Source organism: Salmo trutta, chromosome 1, assembly GCF_901001165.1.
Source record: "Salmo trutta chromosome 1, fSalTru1.1, whole genome shotgun sequence".
Lineage (NCBI taxonomy): Eukaryota > Metazoa > Chordata > Actinopteri > Salmoniformes > Salmonidae > Salmo > Salmo trutta.
This window is the reverse complement of record NC_042957.1, coordinates 50,513,778-50,536,940: the sequence shown is the minus strand read 5'-3', so window position 1 is coordinate 50,536,940 and position 23,163 is coordinate 50,513,778. Positions and strand designations below refer to the sequence as shown.

The following is a 23,163-nucleotide window of genomic DNA, read 5'->3' as shown; positions in this document are numbered from 1 at the left end:
TAGTTTTTGCCTGCCTCATTAGCGATGCCTTTTGCCTATTCCCTGCCTGTACTGTAGCCTATCAGATTTCCTGTTGCCTACCTATTGCCTGATCTCCCGGACAACGTTACTAGCCTTTTCCCTGCCTGTACTGTTGCCCTTTTGGACCCCCTGTGTATGACCTTCTGCCTGCCCCTGGACCCAGCTACCTGCCTCCTCCTGTGGTCCTTCTCAAGTATCACCTGCTGCGCCCTGCGCTTGAAACCAGCTCTCTGCCTCCCCTCGTGTTCATTACACCAAGGACATGCCGTGGAAGGAACAACACCGTTTTAATGCTGCTGCTATGAATATGTAATAAATATGTAAAATATGCATTGGTTCTGTGCGTCTATGTTACATGGAGGTGGTTATTTTACAACCCTAATGATTGCAATTAAACGAGGAATACTGGGCATTTATTACATCCCCAAATTTGCAAATGCTTTGTCGGGGTTAAATTAGATGTAAACGCTCTGTAATTTGTGTACTTCTATGTACTGTTTGGGCAATGTTAATACACACGTTCTGCCTTGAAACATTTAACCAAGACTGCAGTACTCAACTTACATTATTCAATCTGAATCTGCTTGTTTGGGAGCTTCTTAGTTTAGCTTCTTTAATCAAGCCATTCCTAATTTCTCAAAAGGCTGAGTAAAAGCATCTGCTGTTTTTCTACATTGCTGCCTTGGATGAAGAGCTCACTTTGCTCTGTAGTTCAACTCCACCTTTTCCTCTATGTCTTTCCATTACATTCTACCTCTTCTCTGTGTGAAGCTGATAAGACAAATGCTTCCAATTATCATCATAATGGCCATGATTTGATACGATAATATGCATGAGGGCATCCATTAATCGTTTTTACATTCATTATTGTCTTAATTTGCCAGAATGCCTTTATGATACACATTTTATGCCAAGTTCATCATACTGTAGCATAGGACGGACATGTTACAACAAATCTCAGCTGTCTCTATACTCTTTATTGTTGTCCATTGAGTTGGAACGATTGACATGGTACAGTGTTGTAAAAGTAACAGGCCTTTGTGAAGAAACACAATTTAGTGTATGACGAATACTAATTGTGAGATTAAATGGCGTGGCAGCATATCTTTCTCTTTTATTTGGTTAACAAAACAGGCATGATGTTAAAGTTGGAACTAGGAAATTAAATCAAAGGTTTTAAAGTTAGAGGCAGATTACACACACCTTGTTAAACTCGCACTGTATTTTCAAACATGAAGAGAAATTGAATTTACTTTAAGGTGTCCTCATTCGAATGACTCCACTGAGGTATCCATTTCAATAAGCACATATCACCTGCCCATTTTTAATCAGATTCTTAATCCCACCTAAAGTCTTGCCCCACCATCTCATAGAATTTGATATTAAAAGGCCTATAAAAGTCCCGGAGCTGCTCAATGACCTCCCGGTCTATCTGCACATGAGTTCTACCCTTTGACTTGCCCAGGCAGCGGGGCTGGCTGCTGCTCTCCGGCTTCTTCAGGCAAGGGAAGCCTTTGGTTCGGTTAAAGTAGAAGTGCTTGTCTGTGATGATGCGTTTGAGACCCAAGAAGTCCTGGACGCGGCCCAGCTCCCCCGCCGGGTCCGTGATCAGCCGCTCGCCGCTCACGAAGTGGATTTGGGAGAGGCGAAAGTACTGCAGCCAGTTCTCTAGGTGGCGGATGTACATCCCTATGCGGATAGCATTCCATGAGGTGTCTACCAGACCCTGGCTCCGGTTCTGGAAGGCCAGCTCCTCGAAGGTTGGGATGTCCGGCTTCTTGGACAGAGTCTGTGTGTAGTCTGAGATGGCCCTGGTGACTGGGTTACGCACCACCACAATCAGCTTGGTGTTGGGGGACATACTGGCGATGCGTCTGGGAGCCTCTCGTGTCACAAAGTAGCTGGGGGTTTTCTCCAAGGTGATTTGGCTGTCTAGAGTCCGTGGCATTAGTCCTCTAAATAGGGAAAGACAGAAAGAGAAAAACGTTGATTTAAAATGTGTTTTTATGCCTGGAATCCATTGTATTAGTACTCTAGAAGGGGATAGAATAGTAAAGCAATTTAATTGTCTTGCAGAAATTGTTATCCACTTCGATAGCTGAAAAGGTTTCATGAAAACAACTCATGTTCCCTATCTCCAGGGTGACAGTGATGCTGAGGGCTGGAGGGAAATCATCCAATCACATTTTAGACTGGTGTTCATAAATCACAATCACCTGCATTAAGGACATCCAACAGAAAAAGATACTTGGGAAAATCTGGGACACGCTAAATAGGTCCTCATTTTCATAAAGTTTCTGGGGAAATGCACCTTAAAATGTTTGAAAAGTTTTTCTCATATCTATGGAAACTATGCATAGCAAAGTAAACTAGCGTTCTGATATTTTACAAGAAAATGTAGAGACCGGCATTTCTCTGGAAACTTCCTTTCATGATTCGAGCAATGGGAGTTAAGAAATGCATCATTCCTGTTTAAAACCTGGGTTATGCAAAAGTTGTATTTAAACAAGGAGTCACTAGAGCGCATTGAGCCAAGTAAAGCCCCACCCTCCCCTAACCCGAATGACACTGGGCCAAATGTGCACCGTCCTATGGGACTCCCGGTTGTGGCACAGCCCGGGAATGAACCCGGGTCAGTTGTAACGCGTCTAGCACTGCAATGTAGTGCCTTAGACCGCTGTACCACCCGGGAGGCCTGAATAGTTCTAAGATACAATTACAACCTACATTTGAATACAACATTATTGTCCATGGGTTAGAACAGAAATGTGTCTTCTGCCTTTCCCAACATGCTTCTGGTCCACCTCTCTAACCTCTAGGCTACTGGGCTTTCCCATTGTGTATCCATAATACAAGCTCTAGATCCAGTAAAATGCTTCTTCCCTCCAGGTCAGGACCTTGTTTCCAGAAATCTTTGAACATTAACATGGATAGATCCCACCTGAAGTGCATCGAGCAGTTTCTCCCAAAACCATTCTTGCACTAAAACCGATACAGGAAATAAAATAGTAACTTTATGTTTGTGACTGAGGATTCTGTGCTTCCGACTTTGTGGCAACAGTTTGGGGAAGGCCCTTTCCTGTTTCTGCATGACAATACAGAAATGGTTTGTCGAGATCTTTGTGGAAGAACTTGACTGTCCTGCTCAGATCCCTGACCTCAACCTCATCGAACACCTTTGGGATGAATTGGTATACCGACTGCGAGCCAGGCCTAAACGCCCCAACATCACTGCCCGACCTCACCGATGCTCTTGTGGCTGAATAGTAGTCACCGCAGCAATGTTCCAACATATAGTGTAAAGCCTTCCCAGAAGAGTGGAGGCTGTTATAGCAGCAAAGGGGGCGACCAACTCCATATTAACGCCTATGATTTTGGAATGAGACGTTTGACATGAAGGTGTCCACATACTTTTGGTCATGTAGTGTACCTTAACAGTCTGAGAAATATTGATCAGTTTAGCTTGATTTATGAATCCTGTGCTGTTCTGCTGGGTGTCTCAGTTAGCCTTACCAGTTTAGGGCCACAGGCAATCATTAATCTTCCATGGGATGGAAGGAACAGAACAGCAGTAGCACCAGCCCCGGAAAACAGCTTTACAGTACGCTAAAAACACACTACTACTGTATATCTCAGGTGCTATGTGATGGAACTTAGTTACATCATCAACCTTAACCTATAGTATAGCATATTCTTCCTCTTTTTTTCACACTTCCATCATCATAAATGTATTATTGCGTTGATGGAATTTTAGGAACCTATATAATCTCATGGATGAAAGCTACAGACATTCCAACACTGTTGGTTATTATCATTTCCAACGCTACCCTTTTCGGTTTCACAATTCTCATCAACACTGTTAAAAGAAATAGCTGCAATTAGGCATATTACATAAACCTTTACAAACATCAACCCAACCAACACCCAGGATGGTGTTACTGACAGTCTAACACTTCCACTGGTGCCTGGTGCAGGAGCTGATCGCAGTGTGAACAAGATCTGAAATTGTCACTTTTCTGCTGATGAGAAGGAGTGTTGGTGCTGTACTAGCTTTAGCGGCCGTGCTTCGTAGCATTTCTCAACTGCCACAAAGAGGTGCATTTCTGGTCGATTAGGAATGAAAGACAATCCATCACCTCCTATAACTTTATTTAATCCACCAAGGTTTCAGATGAGACCAGGACACAAAAAGGTTTTGTGCAGCTTTCCATAGAAAAGCCATAATGGAACATATAATTCATGGGATGCTCTTACTTCACACAACCAATTACATTCTCCATTTTCCAAGTACAGTACAACAATGATCCACTGCCTAAAGAGGAACATGTGCATTTTGGGGAGCACAAGAAACAACATGACATGCTCACATTATCTACTGGGTTTGCTTGAACAGAAACCTAGCTTGAATTGAACTTTATTTGTTCACGATTGGAGTGATGAGATACGCATGCACATTTGCTCTTTAGATTATTCCCCCCTTCTCTTTATCATTAAGCGTTAACAGCTTGTCAGGGACAGCTTTACCACTGTTTTATAAACCGGATTTTAATTACATTGGTGGAAATAGCATTAACATAATTTGCACTTCCATCGTGTGGGCCTGCACGTTGTGCATACATTCTCAATTCAGCAGGGATTTAATCCATGCCATGTATTTGAGAAATGAATTTACCCTCTCAGATCTAATAAACGACATTGATAAAATAAATGATCCACCTGCTGTTCTCTGTAGTTTTTTTTATTGAACTAACATTTGTTTTACAGATATTGATTATTATAAATTAAAGCCCATCCACATTATTTCAAAACATTCAACTGACCAGAATATAAACCTGCTTCTCATCAATAAATATTTCATTAATATTTAAACTAAAGTGCCAACTTCCATTTTCCTCTTATGTAAATACCCAAACCGTGCAGAAGAACAGTTATTCATATGAGCATACTGACTGCATTACTGAAAACACAACCACCACAGTGGGAAATTAGGAATGGCACCATGCAGAAGTCTGATATTACACCTCAAACTTCCGCTAACATTAATTGCCAGTTGCTATTTGCGTTGCCCTCCCTGTATTTAGACGCCTGCCTTTTTCAATGGAGGTGCTTGTAGCATAAGAGAGGACAGGAGGCTCTCGCTGTAAACTGTAATATGCCAAGGTTACTGTAACATGCAGTAAGCCATTTAGCAGCAGCGGATTCTGTCCTGACACCCTATGGTGCTTGAAGAGAACAGCACCTTCAGTAGTGTAGCTTTCTGAAAGCCTTCATTGTCGCGCGATAGGCTGACTCTCAAAAGGATAGGGTCACCATGATCACTCCAGCTCTCAATACCGGCGAGCTGCGTGGAGCTCTGGGACTAAGCTACAGATGATATATTGTAAATCATATCAGATAACTCTGTAGAATTAACCATTAGTAAAATATTAATAATGATGTAGAATATAGTTGGAAGGTATACACACAATGTGGAAATGTACTGCCATTGCACACATTTTGACACATACAGTACATCCACCCACCCACCCACACACACACACACACACACACACACACACACACACACACACACACACACACATATCTATAAAGCTGGCAGTAACTGGCATTTTGTGTCATGAATCAAAGTTGTAGAGAGATGGATGGGCTCCCTGCTCTGATCATCATCCGGATCCTGTGAGCTGGAACTAAATTGACTGGAGTAATTTACAGCCGTCTCCTGTTCAGGTTATTGGTGAAACTCTGAGAGGAGTCAGGATGTGTTACAGGCTGTGACATTTTAATCACTCTGTTAAAATGAACCGAGGTGTGAAGGATCTATACCAACATTGTAAATGTGCCCAGTGCTCACAAGATTGCAAAGAGATAGCAATTCCCCCCTCACCGGTAAAAACACACGTGTGTATTTAATACCCCCCCTGACAGATGTGTTGAGACCAACACCTAAAAATCATGTCTGGCATACTGTAACATTAAAAGTGCCAAAGGATGTGCCAAGTAACCTGTCTGCTAACATGACTCCGCTGAGCAAGTCAACATTGTACAGACACACAGGCACCAGCTATATCAGGCATGTAACACCGTAGCAGCAGGTAAAGGTCAGCTTTGGATCACCTCCTTCAGCACAATCAATTAACCCAGACCTCGCCAGTGGAACTTCATTGATGTTTCAGATCAAGAGGGAATTGAGTGCATTATAAGAGTCCTCAGTAAATATTTGCTCGTGAACCACAGTAGTGCGTTTACATAACTTTGGTATGGTCATTAGCAGGTTTTCTGATGTGGACAAAATGGAATGTATGTGGCGGCAGATGCACAGAACACGTGTAGCATCTCTAAGGTTGAGTTCAAATGTAGCATAGCATCTTTCAATAGATGTACAGAACACGTGTGGCCTCTCTAAGGTTGAGCTAAAATGTAGCATAGCATCTTTCAATAGATGTACAGAGTCAGGTATTGATGTGGCTAAATCAATAACTCAATCATGGAGTATTCTGTTTAATCTCAAACCTTTGTGGCACAGGAGGTTGGCGGCACCTTAATTGGGGAGGACGGGCTCGTGGTAATGGCTGGAGCGGAGTCTGCGGAATGGTATCAAATACATCAAACATGTTTTGATGCCATTCCATTTGCTCTGTTCCAGACATTATTGTGAGCCATCCTCCCCTCAGCAGCCTCCACTGCTTTGTGGATTTTGTTTGCCTACTTCAGTGTTGTATTCACTTCCTCCACGTTCAAGCTATCACCCACTGTCAGTAGAAAGGCTGTGGCGGTGACAGACTGTTTGCAACAGAATTAATCCAGGCCTCGTGGTACTAATTACCCAGCTTTATGATGAGTCAGAGGATTGGACAGTAATGCGAGGGCCAGGCCTGATCTGATTGGGATTTAAATTGGAAACCATCAATCATGACAAGCAGGCAGCGTCCCTGCAACAGACAGACAGCCGGAGAGATTTAGAGAGTGGCCCCTATCTCTGGCAGAGCAGAACGTGTCTGTCATCACACAGACTAATAATGAACCCTGCCTACTATACAACACACAGCTTGTGAGTTACTGTCTACTAACCAGGGACACGGAGCATGGTGACTTCCACGTGTCCATTATATGTGGTGTTGGGATGGCCTCGGCTCGAGGGGAGGTTATTTGGAAAAGCCCCTGATTAAATGATGACAAAGGTCTCATGGCTCATCATGGTCACTTCCAAATGGTCTGTAGAACGTAAGATGAAGTGAGATCAGTGCAGGGAAAAGCCTGGGATTTAGAGCGTGTCTATACTGCTTTCTTGGTGGATGCTAAGAGCATGTTGTTGAATTGTAGTGTTATACAGTATTGTATGTGGATTTCAAAGCTTTCTCCCATACCTCTATTACCGGGGCCTGAATTATATTCACATTCACATAGACAGTCATACTATTATCCATTGCTTTCATTCTGAAGCCTTTCATCTTCTAATTTGTATTGCATCTCACAACAATACAGTGAATACTCTATCTAATGTTATAGGATTCAGGGACAGGTAATACCAGTATGTGAGAAAGCTTTTAAATCATTATATTGCTACAAACCACGGTATGTGCCTATGTTTAAGGTATGGCTACGTCATATCTTCAATGACACAAGGAGGGTTCATTTGTACAGACCATGTTATGTTACAGTTGAGAACAACCCAGATTGCAATTACACAGCTTCATGTGTTCTAACACACAAAGCTGTAATAAAACCAGTCTCTATACAACCGCATCACCGCAGTCTACTCCCCTCGCCTGGTACGAAGGAAAAAGCTTCATTCTGTCTCCACTGGAAAAGATTATCTTATTAATATTTCACTCACTCCCATTTCTGCTGGGATGACGTCCAAGCATTAATCACCAGTCAGCAGCTACAGAAGCTGGTCTCAATGGAAGTCAATTAAGAGTTACCTAGCAATGCCCCAGACAGCAATACTGAAGCCAGGTCAGCTGGTTGGTTAACTAGACCAAGGAATCAGTTATAGTCAACTGCCAAGACAACCAGCAGCAGGTCTTATTCAACAAAGCTCTGATCTGTTGTGTACACACCTTGACAATCTTTTCCAGAGTAAACTATGTTTTTACATCAGGACTGTCCTGTTTGTCTGTATGGGAAACAAATATTTCAGAATCAGAATCAGTCTGACCTCAATTTATGTCTGATTGAGTCGTGTTGGCTGTGCACTACATTTCACAGAAATGACAACACATTGCAATATTCTAATCCACTGAGGATGTTGAGAGACAATTGCTCTCCTGAAGCGATAAAGTGTTGAATTATGGCGAACCAATTGCTGTTACTGTGTCTGACTTTGATGTGGGAAAGTGTCCAACTATCCCAAAATGAAGACACTCTCAGGAAGACCCCGAAATCCATGGCTGGCAAGCTGCACATCCTCAGATGAGCGTTTCAGTTAATTGGGTAAATGTTTCAGATTAATTAACTGCGGCTCAGCTGCCAATTTCAATGAAACACAGTGTAAACAAAACTATTTCAGTGCATGTCAGCCTAACCTCACATCCTGTTCAGTTACAACTTGTTTCTTCCTGTCACATTTCCCCCTGTCTGTCTTTGCAAAAGGCTTTCTGCTGAACTGCAGGGAGTAATGGAAAACATTACCAACGCATAATGAGACAATGCAAATATTCATTCAGTCTGTCGTTCAAATACAAATGGTTCTAAAGACACCTGGCATATGCTAGAGAAAGGAAATATTGGAATATTGCTTGCAAGGAATCCATTCAAAATCAAATCAAATTGTATTTGTCACATGCGCCGAATACAACAGGTGTAGACCTTACTGTGAAATGCTTACAAGCCCTTAACCAACAATGCTTTAAGAAGTCAATAACATTTTTTAAAGTGTTAAGTAAAAAATTGATAAGTTAAAAAAAAATGTTTTAAATAAAAGTAACAAATAATTAAACAGCAGCAGTAAAATAACAAGCGAGACAATATATGGGGCTACAGGTACAGAGTCAATGTGCGGGGGCACCAGTTAGTCGAGGTAATTGAGGTAATATGTACATGTAGGTAGAGTTAAAGTGACTATGCATAGATTATGAACAGAGAGTAGCAGCAGCGTAAAAGAGGGGTCTGGGTAGCCCTTTGATTAGCTGTTCAGGAGTTTTATGGCTTGGAGGTAGAAGCCATTAAGAAGCCTTTTGGACCTAGACTTGGCGCTCCGGTACCGCTTGTCAGAGAGAACAGTCTATGACTAGGGTGGCTGGAGTCTTTGACAATTTTTAGGGCCTTCCTCTGACACCGCCTGATATAGAGGTTCTGGGTGGCAGGAAGCTTGGCTCCAGTGATGTACTGGACCATACACACTACCCTCTGTAGTGCCTTGAGGTCGGAGGCCATGTCACGGTAGTCGAAGGGATTAGACCAAGGCGCAGCGGGTTGCGTGCTCATCATTTTTTATTTATATGTGAACACGAAAAAAACAAAGAAACAAAGAAACGACAGTACGACAGTTTCGCAGGCTATCCAAAACAGCAATGCAAAAAACAACTACCCACAAAGGGACAGGTGGAAAACAAGCTCCCTAAGTATGACTCTCAATCAGAAACAACGATGTACAGCTGTTCCTGATTGAGAGCCACACCAGGCCAACAAAGAAATACACAAGATAGAAACCCTAGAATACAAAACAAGAACATAAACCAAAAACCCCGGAACACATAAATCCAACACCCCTCTACATACACACACACCCCGAACCATATAAAACAAATACCCCCTGCCACATCCTGACCAAACTACAATAACCAATAACCCCTTATACTGGTCAGAACGTGACAGGCCAAGCAGTTGCCATACCAGGCAGTGAGGCAACCAGTCAGGATGCTCTCGATGGTGCAGCTGTAGAACCTTTTGAGGATCTGAAGACCCATGACAAATCTTTTCAGTCTCCTGAGGGGGAATAGACTTTGTCGTGCCCTCTTTACGACTGTCTTAGTGTGTTTGGACCATGATAGTTTGTTGATGATGTGGACACCAAGGAACTTGAAGCTCTCAACCTGCTCCACTACAGCCCCGTCGATGAGAATGGGGGCGTGCTCGGTCCTCCTTTTCCTGTAGTCCACAGTCATCTCCTTTGTCTTGATCACGTTGAGGGAGAGTTGTTGTCCTGGCACCACACGACCAGGTCTCTGACCTCCTCCCTATAGGCTGTCTCATCGTTGTCAGTGATCAGGCCTACCACTGTTTTGTCATCGGGAAAATTGATGATGGTGTTGGAGTCGTGCCTGGCCATGCAGTCATGAGTGAACGGGGAGAACAGTGTTCTTTGGCACAGGAACTATGGTGGTCTGCTTGAAACATGTTGGTATTACAGACTGTCAGTGAAGACACTTGCCAGTTGGTCAGCGCATGTTCGGAGTACATGTCCTGGTAATCCATCTGGCCCTGTGGTCTTGTGAATGTTGACCTGTTTAAAGGTCTTCCTCACATCGGCTACGGAGAGCGTTATCACACAGTCTTCCGAAACAGCTGGTGCTCTCATGCGAGTTTCAGTGTTACTTGCCTCGAAGCGAGCATAGAAGTAATTTAGCTAATCTGGTAGGTCTGTGTCACTGGGCAGCTCGTGGCTGTGCTTCCCTTTTTAGTCTGTAATAGTTTGCAAGCCCTGCCACATCCGAGGAGCAGTACGATTCAATCTTAGTCCTGTATTGACGCTTTGCCTGTTTGATGGTTTGTCGGAGGGCATAGCGGAAATTCTTATAAGCTTCCGGGTTAGAGTCCCCCTCCTTGAAAGCGGCAGCTCTACTCTTTAGCTCAGTGCGAATGTTCCCTGTAATCCATGGCTTCTGGTTGGGGTATGTATGTACGGTCACTGTGGGGACTATGTCATCGATGCACTTATTGATGAAGCCAGTGACTGATGTGGTGTACTCCTCAATGCCATAGGAAGAATCCCGGAACATATTCCAGTATGTGCTTGCAAAACAGTCCTGTGGCTGAGCATCTGCTTCATCTGACCACTTTCTTATTGACCGAGTCACTAGTGCTTCCTGCTTTAGTATTTGCTTGTAAGCAGGAATCAGGAGGATAGAATTATGGTCAGATTTGCCAAATGGAGGGTGAGGGAGAGCATTGTACGTGTCTCTGTGTGTGGAATAAAGGTGATCTAGAGTTGTTTTCCCTCTGGTTGCACATTTAACATGCTGATAGAAATGAGACAAAACTGATTTGGGTTTCCCTGCATTAAAGTCCCCGGCTACTAGGAGCGCCGCCTCTGGATGAACGTTTTCCTGTTTGCTTATGGCCGTATACAGCTCATTGAGTGCTGTCTTAGTGCCAGCATCAGTCTGTGGCGGTATATAGACAGCTACGAAAAATATAGATGTAAACTCTCTTGGTAAATAGTGTGGTCTACAGCTGATCATGAGATACTCTATCTCAGGTGAGCAAAACCTCGAGACTTCCTTGGAATTCGTGCACCAGCTGTTGTTTACAAATATACATAGGCCAACGCCCCTTGTCTTACCAGAGGCCACTGTTCTATCCTGCCGAAAAAGCTTGAAACCTGCCAGCTGTACATTAATCATGTCGTCGTTCAGCCACAACTCAGTGAAACATAAGATATTACAGTTTTAATGTCCAGCTGGTAGGATATATGTGCTCGTAGTTCGTCTATTTTATTATCGATTGATTGTACGTTGGCTAATAGGACCGATGGTAAAGGTAGATTATCCTCTCGGTGATGGATCCTTACACCCGGACCGTCGTCCACGATATCTCCGTCTTTTCCTCCTGCGAACGACAGGGATGAGGGCCTTGTCGGGTGTCTGGAGTAAATCCTTCCCGTCCAACTCATTGAAGAAGATGAATTCCTCCAGTACGGGGTGAGTAATGGCTGCCCTGATATCAAGAAGCTCTTTTCGGTCATAAGACACGGTGGCAGAAACATTATGTACAAAATGAGTTACAAATAACGCAAAAAAACATACACAATAGCACAATCGGTTATGGGATTGTAAAACGGCGGCCATCTCCTTCGAAATTGTTTGATGCGTGTATACTATGTATTGTACTAACTAGACTAGACTCCAGGAAAAACAGTTTGAACAGAGTTGTGCATATCCCCATTTAATCAAACTCAATTTACTAGAGTCAAAACTACACATTTATTTAATCACATTATACATTGCTAGGCTTGGTGTCGGCCATGTTAGATTCTGTCTCTCAGAATAGTGTCATTGTGTGGCCTTGCCTCCAGGGTGGCCTACCATTCTCAACAGCTCTTAATGATATGTACAGCTGGGTTACTTACAGTTGGTAAAGGCTCTATCCGTGTCTCTGAGTAGGAAACTCACAACACCACTACCTCTGCCTCTTGCTGCTGGCAACTCCAGCTAATGACTTATTCAATACAAAATCCTAATACCAAAACCTCACTCTGCCATGGTGTCTTTGGGGGATATTCCCGAGAGAAGTTGTTTTTGTAATTAATGGTAACTGCTACATGTTTCTGAGCTATATCGGGATTAAGACTCCTCATTACTAGTGGAGAGAGATGCCTGGGCCAGTGGAATGTGCAGTTCCCTCCGTTAAATGAGCAGCAGACAACTTTCTGTCCTTGTCAACCTTTCTGACGCTAGAGTTCCGGGGCTCAGTATCCTCCCTGAGCCAATTAATGGTGGACCTGGAGAATACTCTTGGCTGAAGCAGATTCTACGAGGCCTCTTGCACAATTTGAACACTTCTCATTTGATGTGCATCTGACTCCTGTAAAATCAGTAGAGCTGAGATGCCCTTTTAAGTTCTGATGGTGATGGTGTGTTGGGATGCGGATTTGTTCGATTTTTTTGATCGCGTGCAAAAATGGAAAAATGCGTCCACGAAGAGTTGCGGAATTGGTTGCAGTATAATGTATGATTCAGCTGCCCCTTATATAGTCACAGGGATGGAGAGACACTCACATCCAATCTAAATGAGGCCAAATGGGTCTTATTCTATTCTGGAGATCAAGTAATGAGCATTGCACCATTTCACTGTCGTCGCACAGGTCTGTCACTTACAATGGGGTGAAAATAGTTGGACTATGCAAGTAATGCTCAATTAAAAAGATTAAAAATAGAAGACAGTCTATCACAGTGCCTCATTAGACGATGGCGACAATCGTATTATTTAAAGCTGAGACCAGGTCATATTAGTTGTAGTCCGCATAAAGTTTCAGCCACCATGACTGAGGTGAACTAATACAGCAAACACTCATTACATTTAAATGGATGGTGTCTCATGTCTTGGACTGAAATAAAATGAAAAATAAGACTCTCTAAAGCACATTATTAAAGGTGATTTGTATGGAACTTCTGACGTTAATCAGCCAATTTATCTGTCTCATTACTGGCGGCATTTATGTGGCTCTTATTGCAAGATGTCAGTGGCTAAACTAAAATTGCTTTCAGAGGGGATTAGAGACACTGTTGCTAGGTCCTGGCCTCTGTGGCATTTTAATTAATCAGTCCCCAAATGGTACTGATGAATTTAGAGCCTGTGTGTGTGTGTGTGTGTGTGTGTGTGTGTGTGTGTGTGTGTGTGTGTGTGTGTGTGTGTGTGTGTGTGTGTGTGTGTGTGTGTGTGTACGTGTGTGCATGCATGGGGGTGGGTACGTAAGTGTGAGTGTGTAATTAATAATTAACGTGAAACTAATTATATGAATACAGTATCTGCTAATATTGGCACTATATTGGCACAAGCCTACTGCACACAAACTTCCCGCTGTTCTATTAGTCTAATATTAGCATTATTGCAATTATATTATAGGCCTATTCTTAACCTCCAGAGTGTGTGAAAAAGCACTGCTACATCAAGTCCTCAGCCCTGAACTGAATGCCTCCAGGTCCCTTTTATGGATTTAAGCAGCTCCCCAATGGGTGAGTCTGACTCAACTGACTTAAACACAGCAGGTATAAATGGCTTCACACTGCGATGGGACAGTGAGCACACACCCCAACCAACTGGGCTTAGGGAGAGCTGCTGGGTGATTTCACTAGAGTGGCCTGTCTGACAGAATCTCCTACAGAACAGAACACTTTCTAATGGCACATTCTTTGTTTCAGTGGGTTTTCTCTCTCAGCTAACTGTAGATGCGGCCCATGAGAGTTCCCTGCTCGGTTTCACTCAACAGGTACCATGTTCTGTCAGAGAGGAGAATGTGACACCTGTGTAATGCCTGATTTTAGGCATGCGGGTACCATCTTCAGCAAAGGTCTTACGGTTGCCAAGGGATGAGAGCAGGTGGAGTCACACAACTGAGCCAAGCTGAGCTGAGATTTACTGGACCTGGCCATGCTGGAAAGGATCATGTGAAAGGAAAATATAAAAGCCAGCGCAGTACTGTTTGGGTAGGCACAATAATGAGAAAAGGCTATTACTCTTCTATGGACTTTGTTATCCAAGGTCTGACTCGTGGGTAAGAGACAGCGCCAGTGTCCCGTCTCATCGATGTACACTGGAGCGACATCCCGTCAGAGGGAAGGCAGGAGGAGTCCTGCCTTATCCGAGGTCTCTAATCAATATTAGCCATGTTTCTGCTGGAGAGGGTTTCTTAAAAGTCTGCCGCTGAAAATATCTATTACCGTTGATCTGCATGTTTACTTACTGAAATTTGACACTGCAGCTATACTGTGGCATTTCAACCTGGGTATCAAGCCAAAGTAACTTCATCCTGGATTTGGGGCATGATTTACTTGTAATGCTTACGATTCCAATTGCTTTTGTTCTGAGTGTTTCTTTTACTCTAGTATTCCAAAATATTTGTATGCCTTGGGAAATCAAAGCTTTCGATCAATTATCTCACAAACTACACTATATGGTATGTGGCTCCCTCTTCAAATTAGCGGATTTGACTATTTCAGTCACACCGTTGCTGACAGGTGTATAAAATTGAGCACACAGCCATGCGATCTCCATAGACAAACATTGACAGCAGAATGGCCTTACTGAAGAGCTCATTGACTTTCAACAAGTCAGTTTGTCAAATTTCTGCCCTGCTACAGCTGCCCCGGTCAACTGCTGTTATTGTGAAGTGGCAACGTCTAGCAAAAACGGCTCAGCCGCAAAGTGGTAGGCCACACAAGCTCACAGAACGGGACCACCGAGTGCTGAAGCGCGTAGCGAGTAGAAATCATCTGTGTTCGATTGCAGCACTCACTACCGTGTTCCAAACTGCCTCTGGAAGCAATGTCAGCACAATAACTGTTTGTCAGGAGCTTCATGAAATGGGTTTCCATGAACGAGCAGCCGCACACAAGCCTAAGATCCCCATGCGCAATGCCAAGCGTCGGCTGGAGTGGTGTAAAGCTCGCCACCGTGGTGCAGTGGAAACGGGTTCTCTGGAGTGATGAATCACGCTTCATCAACTGGCAGTCTGACGGACGAATATGGGTTTTGCGGATGGCAGGAGAACGCTACCTGCCCCAATGCACAGTGCCAACTATAAAGTTTGGTGGAGGAGGAATAATAGTCTGGGGCTGTTTTTCATGGTTCGGGCTAGGCCGCTTAGTTCCAGTGAAGGGAAAACTTAATGCTACAGCATACAATGACATTCTAGACGATTCTGTGCTTCCAACTTTGTGGCAACAGTTTGAGGAAGAACTTTTCCTGTTTCAGCAGAACAGTGCCCCCCATGCACAAAGCGAGGTCCATACAGAAAATGTTTGTCGAGATCAGTGTGGAAGAACTTGACTGGCCTGCACAGAGCCCTGACCTCAACCCCATTGAACACTTTAGGGATGAATTGGAACGGCGACTGCGACCCAACCTCACTAATGCTCTTGTGGCTGAATGGAAGCGAGTCTTACCGGAAGAGTGGAGGTTGTTATAGCAGCAATGGGGGAACCAACATCCATATTAATACCCATAATTTTGGAATGAGATGTTTGACGAGGCTGTGTCCACATAATTTTTGGTCATGCAGTGTATCTACACTGAGAATACAAAACATGAATAACACCTGCACTTTCCATGAAATAGACTGACCAGGTGAATCCAGGTGAAAGCAATAATCCCTTATTGACGTCACTTGTTAAATCCACTTCAATTACTGTAGATGAAGGGGAGGAGAACAGTTAAAGAAGGACATTTAAGCCTTGCGACAATTGAGACATGAATTGTGTGTGTATCATTCAGAGGGTGAATGGGCAAGACAAAATATTGAAGTGCCTTTGAATGGGGTATAGTAATAGGTGCCAGGTGCACCGGTTTGTGTCAAGAACAGCAATGCTGATGGGTTTTTCACGCTCAACGGTTTCCCGTGTGTATCAAGAATGGTCCACCACCCAAAGGACATCCAGCCAACTTGGTACAACTGTGGGAAGCATTGGAGTCAACATGGGCCAACATCTCCGTGGAACGCTTTCGACACCTTGTAGAGTCCATACCCCGATGAACTGAGGCTGCAACTCAATATCAGGAAGGTGTCCCTAATTGTCGTTATACTCAGTGTTCACTACTGTACTGTGTTATGAAAAAGGATCTCTAAGTGATCATTATCAACAATCTCAACAAGAGTGGTAGGTAGAGAGGAGGGAATATACTGCACACTTATTCCATGTACCACAAGGTACATGATTAGCCTAATGATCATGAAAAACGTTATGGACTTTCACGAACACAATCGTGGGACAGTCAAGTATACACCCTGGTACACACTTCTTTTTAAGCGGACTAATAATGTCAGAGATACGCATTAGAATAGAATGGATATAAATGCAATACACCCAACCATATCTATATTATCTCATAGGCAGGCCTACATACATTAGGTTGTAAGAAGTCATAAGACTACTCAGCCGAAGCCTACTGTTTTATTGTGACAAATGCCTTTGTAGGGGGGGCATGCACTTGTTCGAAAAATAAAATATTGAAAATGAAAATATATCATAAAACAGACAAATGAGTTTATTATATATTGAAATCAACGTGACATTTCGTACCTGTACCAGTCCAATCCTCGGTCATAGTTTCTATCGAAAAAGTGGGGCTCTGTTCCAAGCGCGCGCACATCTGGATGAATTCGAATGAACTCCAGCACCGCCCTGGTGCCGCCCTTCTTCACCCCGATGATTAGCGCGTTAGGTAACTTTTTTTTTCCATATTTCTGTGCAACAGTAATATTATATTCGGATGGGGCAATACTCCGTTTGTGAGTGATGGGCAAGGCAGAATTTCTACTTTGGTTGCGAGCATGACTTGATCCTTGGTGAGTGAGTGCCACGTTTAAAGTCTCATCCAGAGCTGTCCTCCTGTCCGCGGTGCAATCTTTTTGCAGAAGTTTTTTGCTTCCTACGTTCTTGTGATGGAGGCACCTTTTTTCCTCATAACTCTGGGTTGGCATGATTGTACCGCAACAAAACAGTATGCTGTAGCATAAATATGTGAAGGACAATGAAATGGTGAATATAAAAATAAATCGTTTGCTCAACCTATTTGAAGATGGCACGATTCGGTTTGAGATCAACCTATATGCCATATCTCCATGGGTCAAGGGACTGCATGTTTTTCTTCTGTGCTGCGCCTGGACTGCGGTGTCTCCCTGTGGAACAGGACTCTGCCTCTGCCAACATCCCAATACGACAGAAAACCAGGTAAATGTTCCTCCAAGAAATTACTTATGCACAATTTGCATCGTTTCCAATTAAACAATTGTTGGATAACTTTGGAGTAAATTGATTTCAGCCATTTTCTTGGAAAAAGGAGAATGATTCCGCCTAAATGAGTTCATATAGTTTGAGTGGTAGGATGATTGCATCAGGAATATTAACTAATTGCATAATATTTTGTCGAAACACTTAAACCCCCACGGAGTCGTTATCCTCAATCCCATTCTTCGTTTTCCTCAATCCGTTGGTCTGGGTAAAATATGCCGTCCGTTGGATAATGATGAGTGACTTTGGAAACCTGCCGAAATCCATAAATCTGCTTCTCTTTCAAAAGGCACGGTGTAATCTGCCATTGACTCTAATCCGTGCGAAGCCTCAGCCTCGCCTTCACGGGATCTGCGATGTTCAGCTCATGTTTGGCTGCTTTCTCAAAGTTCTCAAGAATGCGGTTGCGGCAGTCGGGGACAGATGATGAATATATAAAGATGCCGTCTGACGTCACTCTTCATATGATCATATTCTCCATGCATTTAACTTTTTAAAGGAATACTCCTGGTAGCCGATTTTATAGAGACATACAGCATATATAGTTGGCAGGTGAAGCATAGTCAATGTGGATACCTGTGTGCGAACATTTCCACATAACTCACATGAATGTGTGTTCCCTAGCCAATTGGAATTAATAGGACAACAAGCATTTTTATTTAGAAAATAACTTTGAATTGCACAATGGCAGGCCATTAATTGCTCCCTTTCAATCATGAAAGTACACAACACAGATTATCTCTAATCTTGAATCTCCAAGCTGTTGCACAGATCTCTGCTTCAAGGACATTCTAAACTGAGAGACATGACTGAATATTCCTAGTCTGAGTCATAAAGGGCTTAGATTTGAACAGGTGAAATCTCCATGATTCTGTGCTCTCTCTCACATATGGGTCTTCTGGGGCCCTGCACTGTAGCCAAGGAGATAAACATGTTGCTTTGTGTCATACATAAGCACACCCATTGAGCAGATGTTATCCAGTAAAGCCATACAGTCTACCCACCAGACAACATCAAATCAATTCACATTTTATTTGTCACATGCGCCGAATACAACAGTGAAATGCTTACTTACAAGCCCTTAACCAACAATGCAGTTTTACTAAAAAGAAGTGTTCTTAGAACTGCATTGTTGGTAAATGGCTTGTAAGTAAGTGTAAGAATCAAAATATCAAAATATTTATCCACACACACACAAATACAAACACACACACCGTATGTTTGTTATTCCACAATTCCATCACAGCTTTTTATTTCAGTCATTTTAGCATCATTACTTGAAAACCAAACCGCAAACGTAATGGCTCACAATACATCATTACATGATTTGAGCATATTTTAATCAGTTTACTCAGCTATTGTGGATGCTCTCCCAGTCTCACAGAGCAGAGAGGGAACGTTGGAGTAGTGAAACACTAGATTTTCCAAATTAGCGAGGCACCAGGGAGTCTGTTTCTCTATTTCACTCTGTGGCTCTGCCATGGGGCTGAACCTGCTATTAGTGAAATGTGATTTGGGACCACCGATCAATTGGGGCCACAGTCCCCAGTAATATGACATTGATACAGCAAGGCGTAGGGGGGTTCATTAACCTTTCCAGCCCAGCTAGAGAGAACCCTGGGGCTTCAAAGTGCAAATGCTTTACAGTCATGTCTAAGGGAGCTCTACAATATTACCCAACTGTGTACTGCTCAGTGTGTACTGGTAATGTAGGTTCATCACTCTTAGAATGGTGAAGGTCTGTTGTATTGAGGCTGGGTTCTGGACTCATGTCCTCATAGCTCAACTTCCATCTAGCAGAATTGTTAATATTGAAAGAATCCACGGGACAGTGCAAAGGGAATTTTAAAAGCATGTCCTCTCTGGCTGTATTCCTTGCCTCACAGTTAGCTTTTTTATTTCATAATGAGTCTCAATGTCCAATTTAGAAAAGTAGGCACTGTAGGTTTCTGTATACACACGGATAAAACGCTCAAACTCCTGTCCTTGCATGGGGGGTTCTAAATTCTCCTATTTCAAATAAATGAGGTCTAATCATCAGATTCTGAGGGAGTAGTAAGGATTGGTGGCTGATGGTTAATGTCCTATCAGTTTTTGATAATCAATCATTTGAAGGAAGACATTTTCCCCACAGTATTACTTTGGATGCTGTCCACGGTGCTGAAAATGGTTCACAGTTATAATACTGCCCATTGTGCTGTCCATGGTGCTGAATATTGTTCACAGTTACAATAATGTACATGGTGCTGTCCATGGTGTTGAAAATGGTTCACAGTTATAATAATGTGCATGATGCTGTCCATGGTGCTGAAAAGGGTTCAATGTTTTAATAACGTGCATGATGCTGTCCATGGTGCTGAAAATGGTTCACAGTTCTAATAATGAGCATTGTGCTGTGCATTGTGCTGTCCATGGTGCTGAAAATGTCAACTGTTCTCTACTGTATGCTGCTCTGAGCTCTAACTCCTGTACCCCAATGCTGTAAAAAGGACGGATGTCTCAATGCAGTGCATGTAGGGAACTTAATAATGTTATCCAGTGTATAGCTTATGTATGATATTTTACATGTTATTGTGGTAATTTTTTACCTGTTGAATACTGTTAATGAGAGATTGTCACACAGTTACAATGAACGTTGAGATACACACATGTTCTAGTGCTTTTCCGCATTGGGAGATAACTTTGTTTATACCCTATGGGAGAAACTGCAGTTGCACTGACAACTGTAATGCAATGACACAATATTCCTCACCCGTACATATAGTAAATAAATAAATGTGCCAACCAAGTTGAAGAAAAAATGATTAGCCAGCTTGTGTTTAATTGAAGTCTGATGTAGTTTGTTGTTGTTGAACAGGGATAAACTACTGCATTCCACCGCCATGGTACTGTACAGTATGCAGCACAGCAGGAGAATTTTACATATTTAAGCAAACCACTCCACCAAAATGCTGGCTGCCCTTTCTGTTACCTTTTGCATTGAGCTGAGCTGTCCTCCTTGCTCTTTACTTTACTGTCCATAGCATATCTGTTCATTTCTTTTAATGTGGTTTCATGCTATCATTCAGCCATAATGAGATCACAGACTTTACTGAATGCGTCACTTGGAGTCTGAAAGAGAAAATGACTCCACCCACACTAAGGGTGCTACCTAGAGTGGAAAACGTGACATTATGTACTGGAGAATGTATGACATATGCAGCACAATTGTAGATACCATTTGAGTAAGAGCCCTATGTGAAGCTGACGCTGAAGAATGTGTTTTCATATGAACCTATTTGATTTCTTCACCGCTAGGCAGTGCTACGTATACAGTTACATGGACTTTTTTCAGCCAACAACAGTAAAACATTAAACTATGACTTTGTGCAGACCTCCGTGTACTGTATACACATCATTTGGGTGGCAGGTAGCCTAGCAGTTAGAGCATTGGGCCAGTAACCGAAAAGTTGCTGGTTTGATTCCAGAGCCGACAAGGTGAAAAATCGGTCTGTGCCCTTGAGCAAAGCACTTAACCCTAATTTACTCCAGGGGTGCTGTACTACTACGGCTGACCCTATAAAACAACACATTTCACTGCACCTGTCTGGGGGTTTTATTTATTTGTTTTTTTTAATAAATATCTTGGTTTCTGCTTTCTGATCTATAGAAACAGAATAATAGACAAGCCAGAACCCAGCTAAAGGCCATTGAACAGCAGGCCATTTCCCTGCCTGCCAGCCACTGACTCAGCTAATTGTTGCTGACATTTTGCCCGTGTTGTTCAAATCAAAACATTTTCATCTATCGATTTCCTAAGTCTCTCACAAAAGGAGGAACATGGGCTTAGAAATGTCACCCTTTTGGTGATCCGCTGAGTGTCTCAGTGGGAGTGCTTCCTGGAAATGAGTAATTGTCTCATAGACAGTTTATGCTGGCAGTGTTCAGCAGGATCCTCAGTACAGGGATCAGGTCTGATCCTCTCCAATTTGTTCACACTGAGGAGCAGGGTCCAAAGTCCGAGCACAGCGTTTTTGCAAGCACAGGGGGAAAAGATGCCAACGTCACATTATTCATATCCTGTGCACATAGAGCTGAGACACAGGAGCTTAGAAAGGGGCAGTGAACTCTCTGAGAGGTAGCAGAGACTATATAACTAACTTCTACAGAAGGCTAGACATGCTACTGTGGCAAGATGCAGTATGTGCTCATTAATGCAATCTCAAGCTGGTCTGTTTTGAACTCCTCAAAAAGACTTCCTAACATGGATTTTATTCTGAAGGGGTTTGTCGGTCTGATATTAGGTATTTAGTTGATTTGAATATGTTGAATTATTTATCTGTGTTGGATGTCCAAAGGCTGTAACTTTATGAGGAAATAAAAATGTTATGAATAACTTGTGACTCTTATGTGGTCTGACAGTGTATAATGTACGTTTTCAATATTCTTACCTGTATTATTAGTAATGGTAATTAATAAGCTTTCCTAGTGGCATTTCTTGCTCAGTTCTTGATGGTTTGTGGACAATGACGGAGGTATTGTCAAACACTATCTTTGAAGAATGCAGAATGATACTAAGAACCGCACATGGCATAATTCATCGGAAAGTGTCATCTTTCAAATTGTGGGTCGTTTTTCTAGTGCTGGTTGTGTCTCTGCCAGACAGCTGAGGAGGATTTGACTAGAAAAATGTTATTAGATGTCATAAAGAGCCCCTCCATACATCTCTGTCCCACCCACACATTTGATATTAAACTCTTAGTTTTAATGGGAGCACCTACCATAAGTGGTTTTCTGCTGAGGCTCCAGCATCATTGAGTTCTTAAAAGGTAGGAGACGATCATGGACTTTTGGAAGTTTATGATACTTATAGGTAGCACATTTATTTGCATTCATTTTTTTCAATAGCGATCAGGTATGGGATGCTATATGTTTCACTATCAGCACAGACCTTCTCCTGGTGGATGGACTGTGGTTTACAGTGGAAGACACAGAACCAATAACATACTGTAGACGCTGCATAAATACTGTGCCATCTCCTCTGAGTTGACTGTTTTGCTAATTTACATTCCATTCACACCCCATGTCATGGTTACAATTTTAGATGCATCAGCATTTAAGGGACAGAGCTGTTCATTAGTGGTGGAAAACATCATTTTGAGACAGAGGTAACTGTCTGTCAAATGGTACAGGGCAAGGGAAACAACAAGCTGAAAATGGGGGCATTTTAGGGTGAGAGATATTGCATATTTAATTTTGATGGAATTAAATGAAAAAAAAATGCTAACAAACCTTTTCACAATAACAGAGTTTAGTTCCACCAGTTACTGAATGCAATATTTAACATTAAAACATTTTGTTTAAGTATCAGCATAGAACTGGTGGCAAATATTTTGGTATTTCTTGCCAGACAACATTTTGGAAGTTGACCGTATAGGTCTGGATTTCAACAGCAGGAACCAGACCTTTGTCTTTGAAAACTATACTGTCGAAC

General features: G+C 42.6%; 1 protein-coding gene across 2 annotated transcripts; it reads right to left on the bottom strand.

Annotated features, from left to right (window-relative positions):
* Nucleotides 1-994: 994 nt before the first annotated feature.
* Nucleotides 995-17,935, bottom strand: LOC115198709 (heparan sulfate glucosamine 3-O-sulfotransferase 2-like). Of its 2 annotated transcripts, XM_029760887.1 has the most exons (2): nucleotides 16,980-17,935; nucleotides 995-1,976 (listed from the first exon to the last, which is right to left on the bottom strand). In XM_029760887.1, the coding sequence occupies exons 1-2, from the start codon at nucleotides 17,513-17,515 to the stop codon at nucleotides 1,358-1,360; spliced, it is 1,155 nt and encodes a 384-aa protein (XP_029616747.1). In that variant the 5' UTR covers nucleotides 17,516-17,935; the 3' UTR covers nucleotides 995-1,357. The 2 variants fall into 2 exon arrangements, with proteins under 2 accessions (XP_029616747.1, XP_029616756.1); XM_029760896.1 differs by lacking the exon at nucleotides 16,980-17,935 and having other exon boundaries at nucleotides 995-2,009.
* Between the last annotated feature and the right edge of the window lie 5,228 nt (nucleotides 17,936-23,163).

Excerpts from the sequence above, each read along its gene's own strand:
- LOC115198709 (XM_029760887.1), bottom strand. The coding sequence starts at position 17,515 with ATGGCATATAGGTTGATCTCAAACCGAATCGTGCCATCTTCAAATAGG. Across the intron at positions 1,977-16,979 it reads CGAGGATTGGACTGGTACAG|AGGACTAATGCCACGGACTC; the intron begins GTACGAAATGTC and ends TTCCCTATTTAG.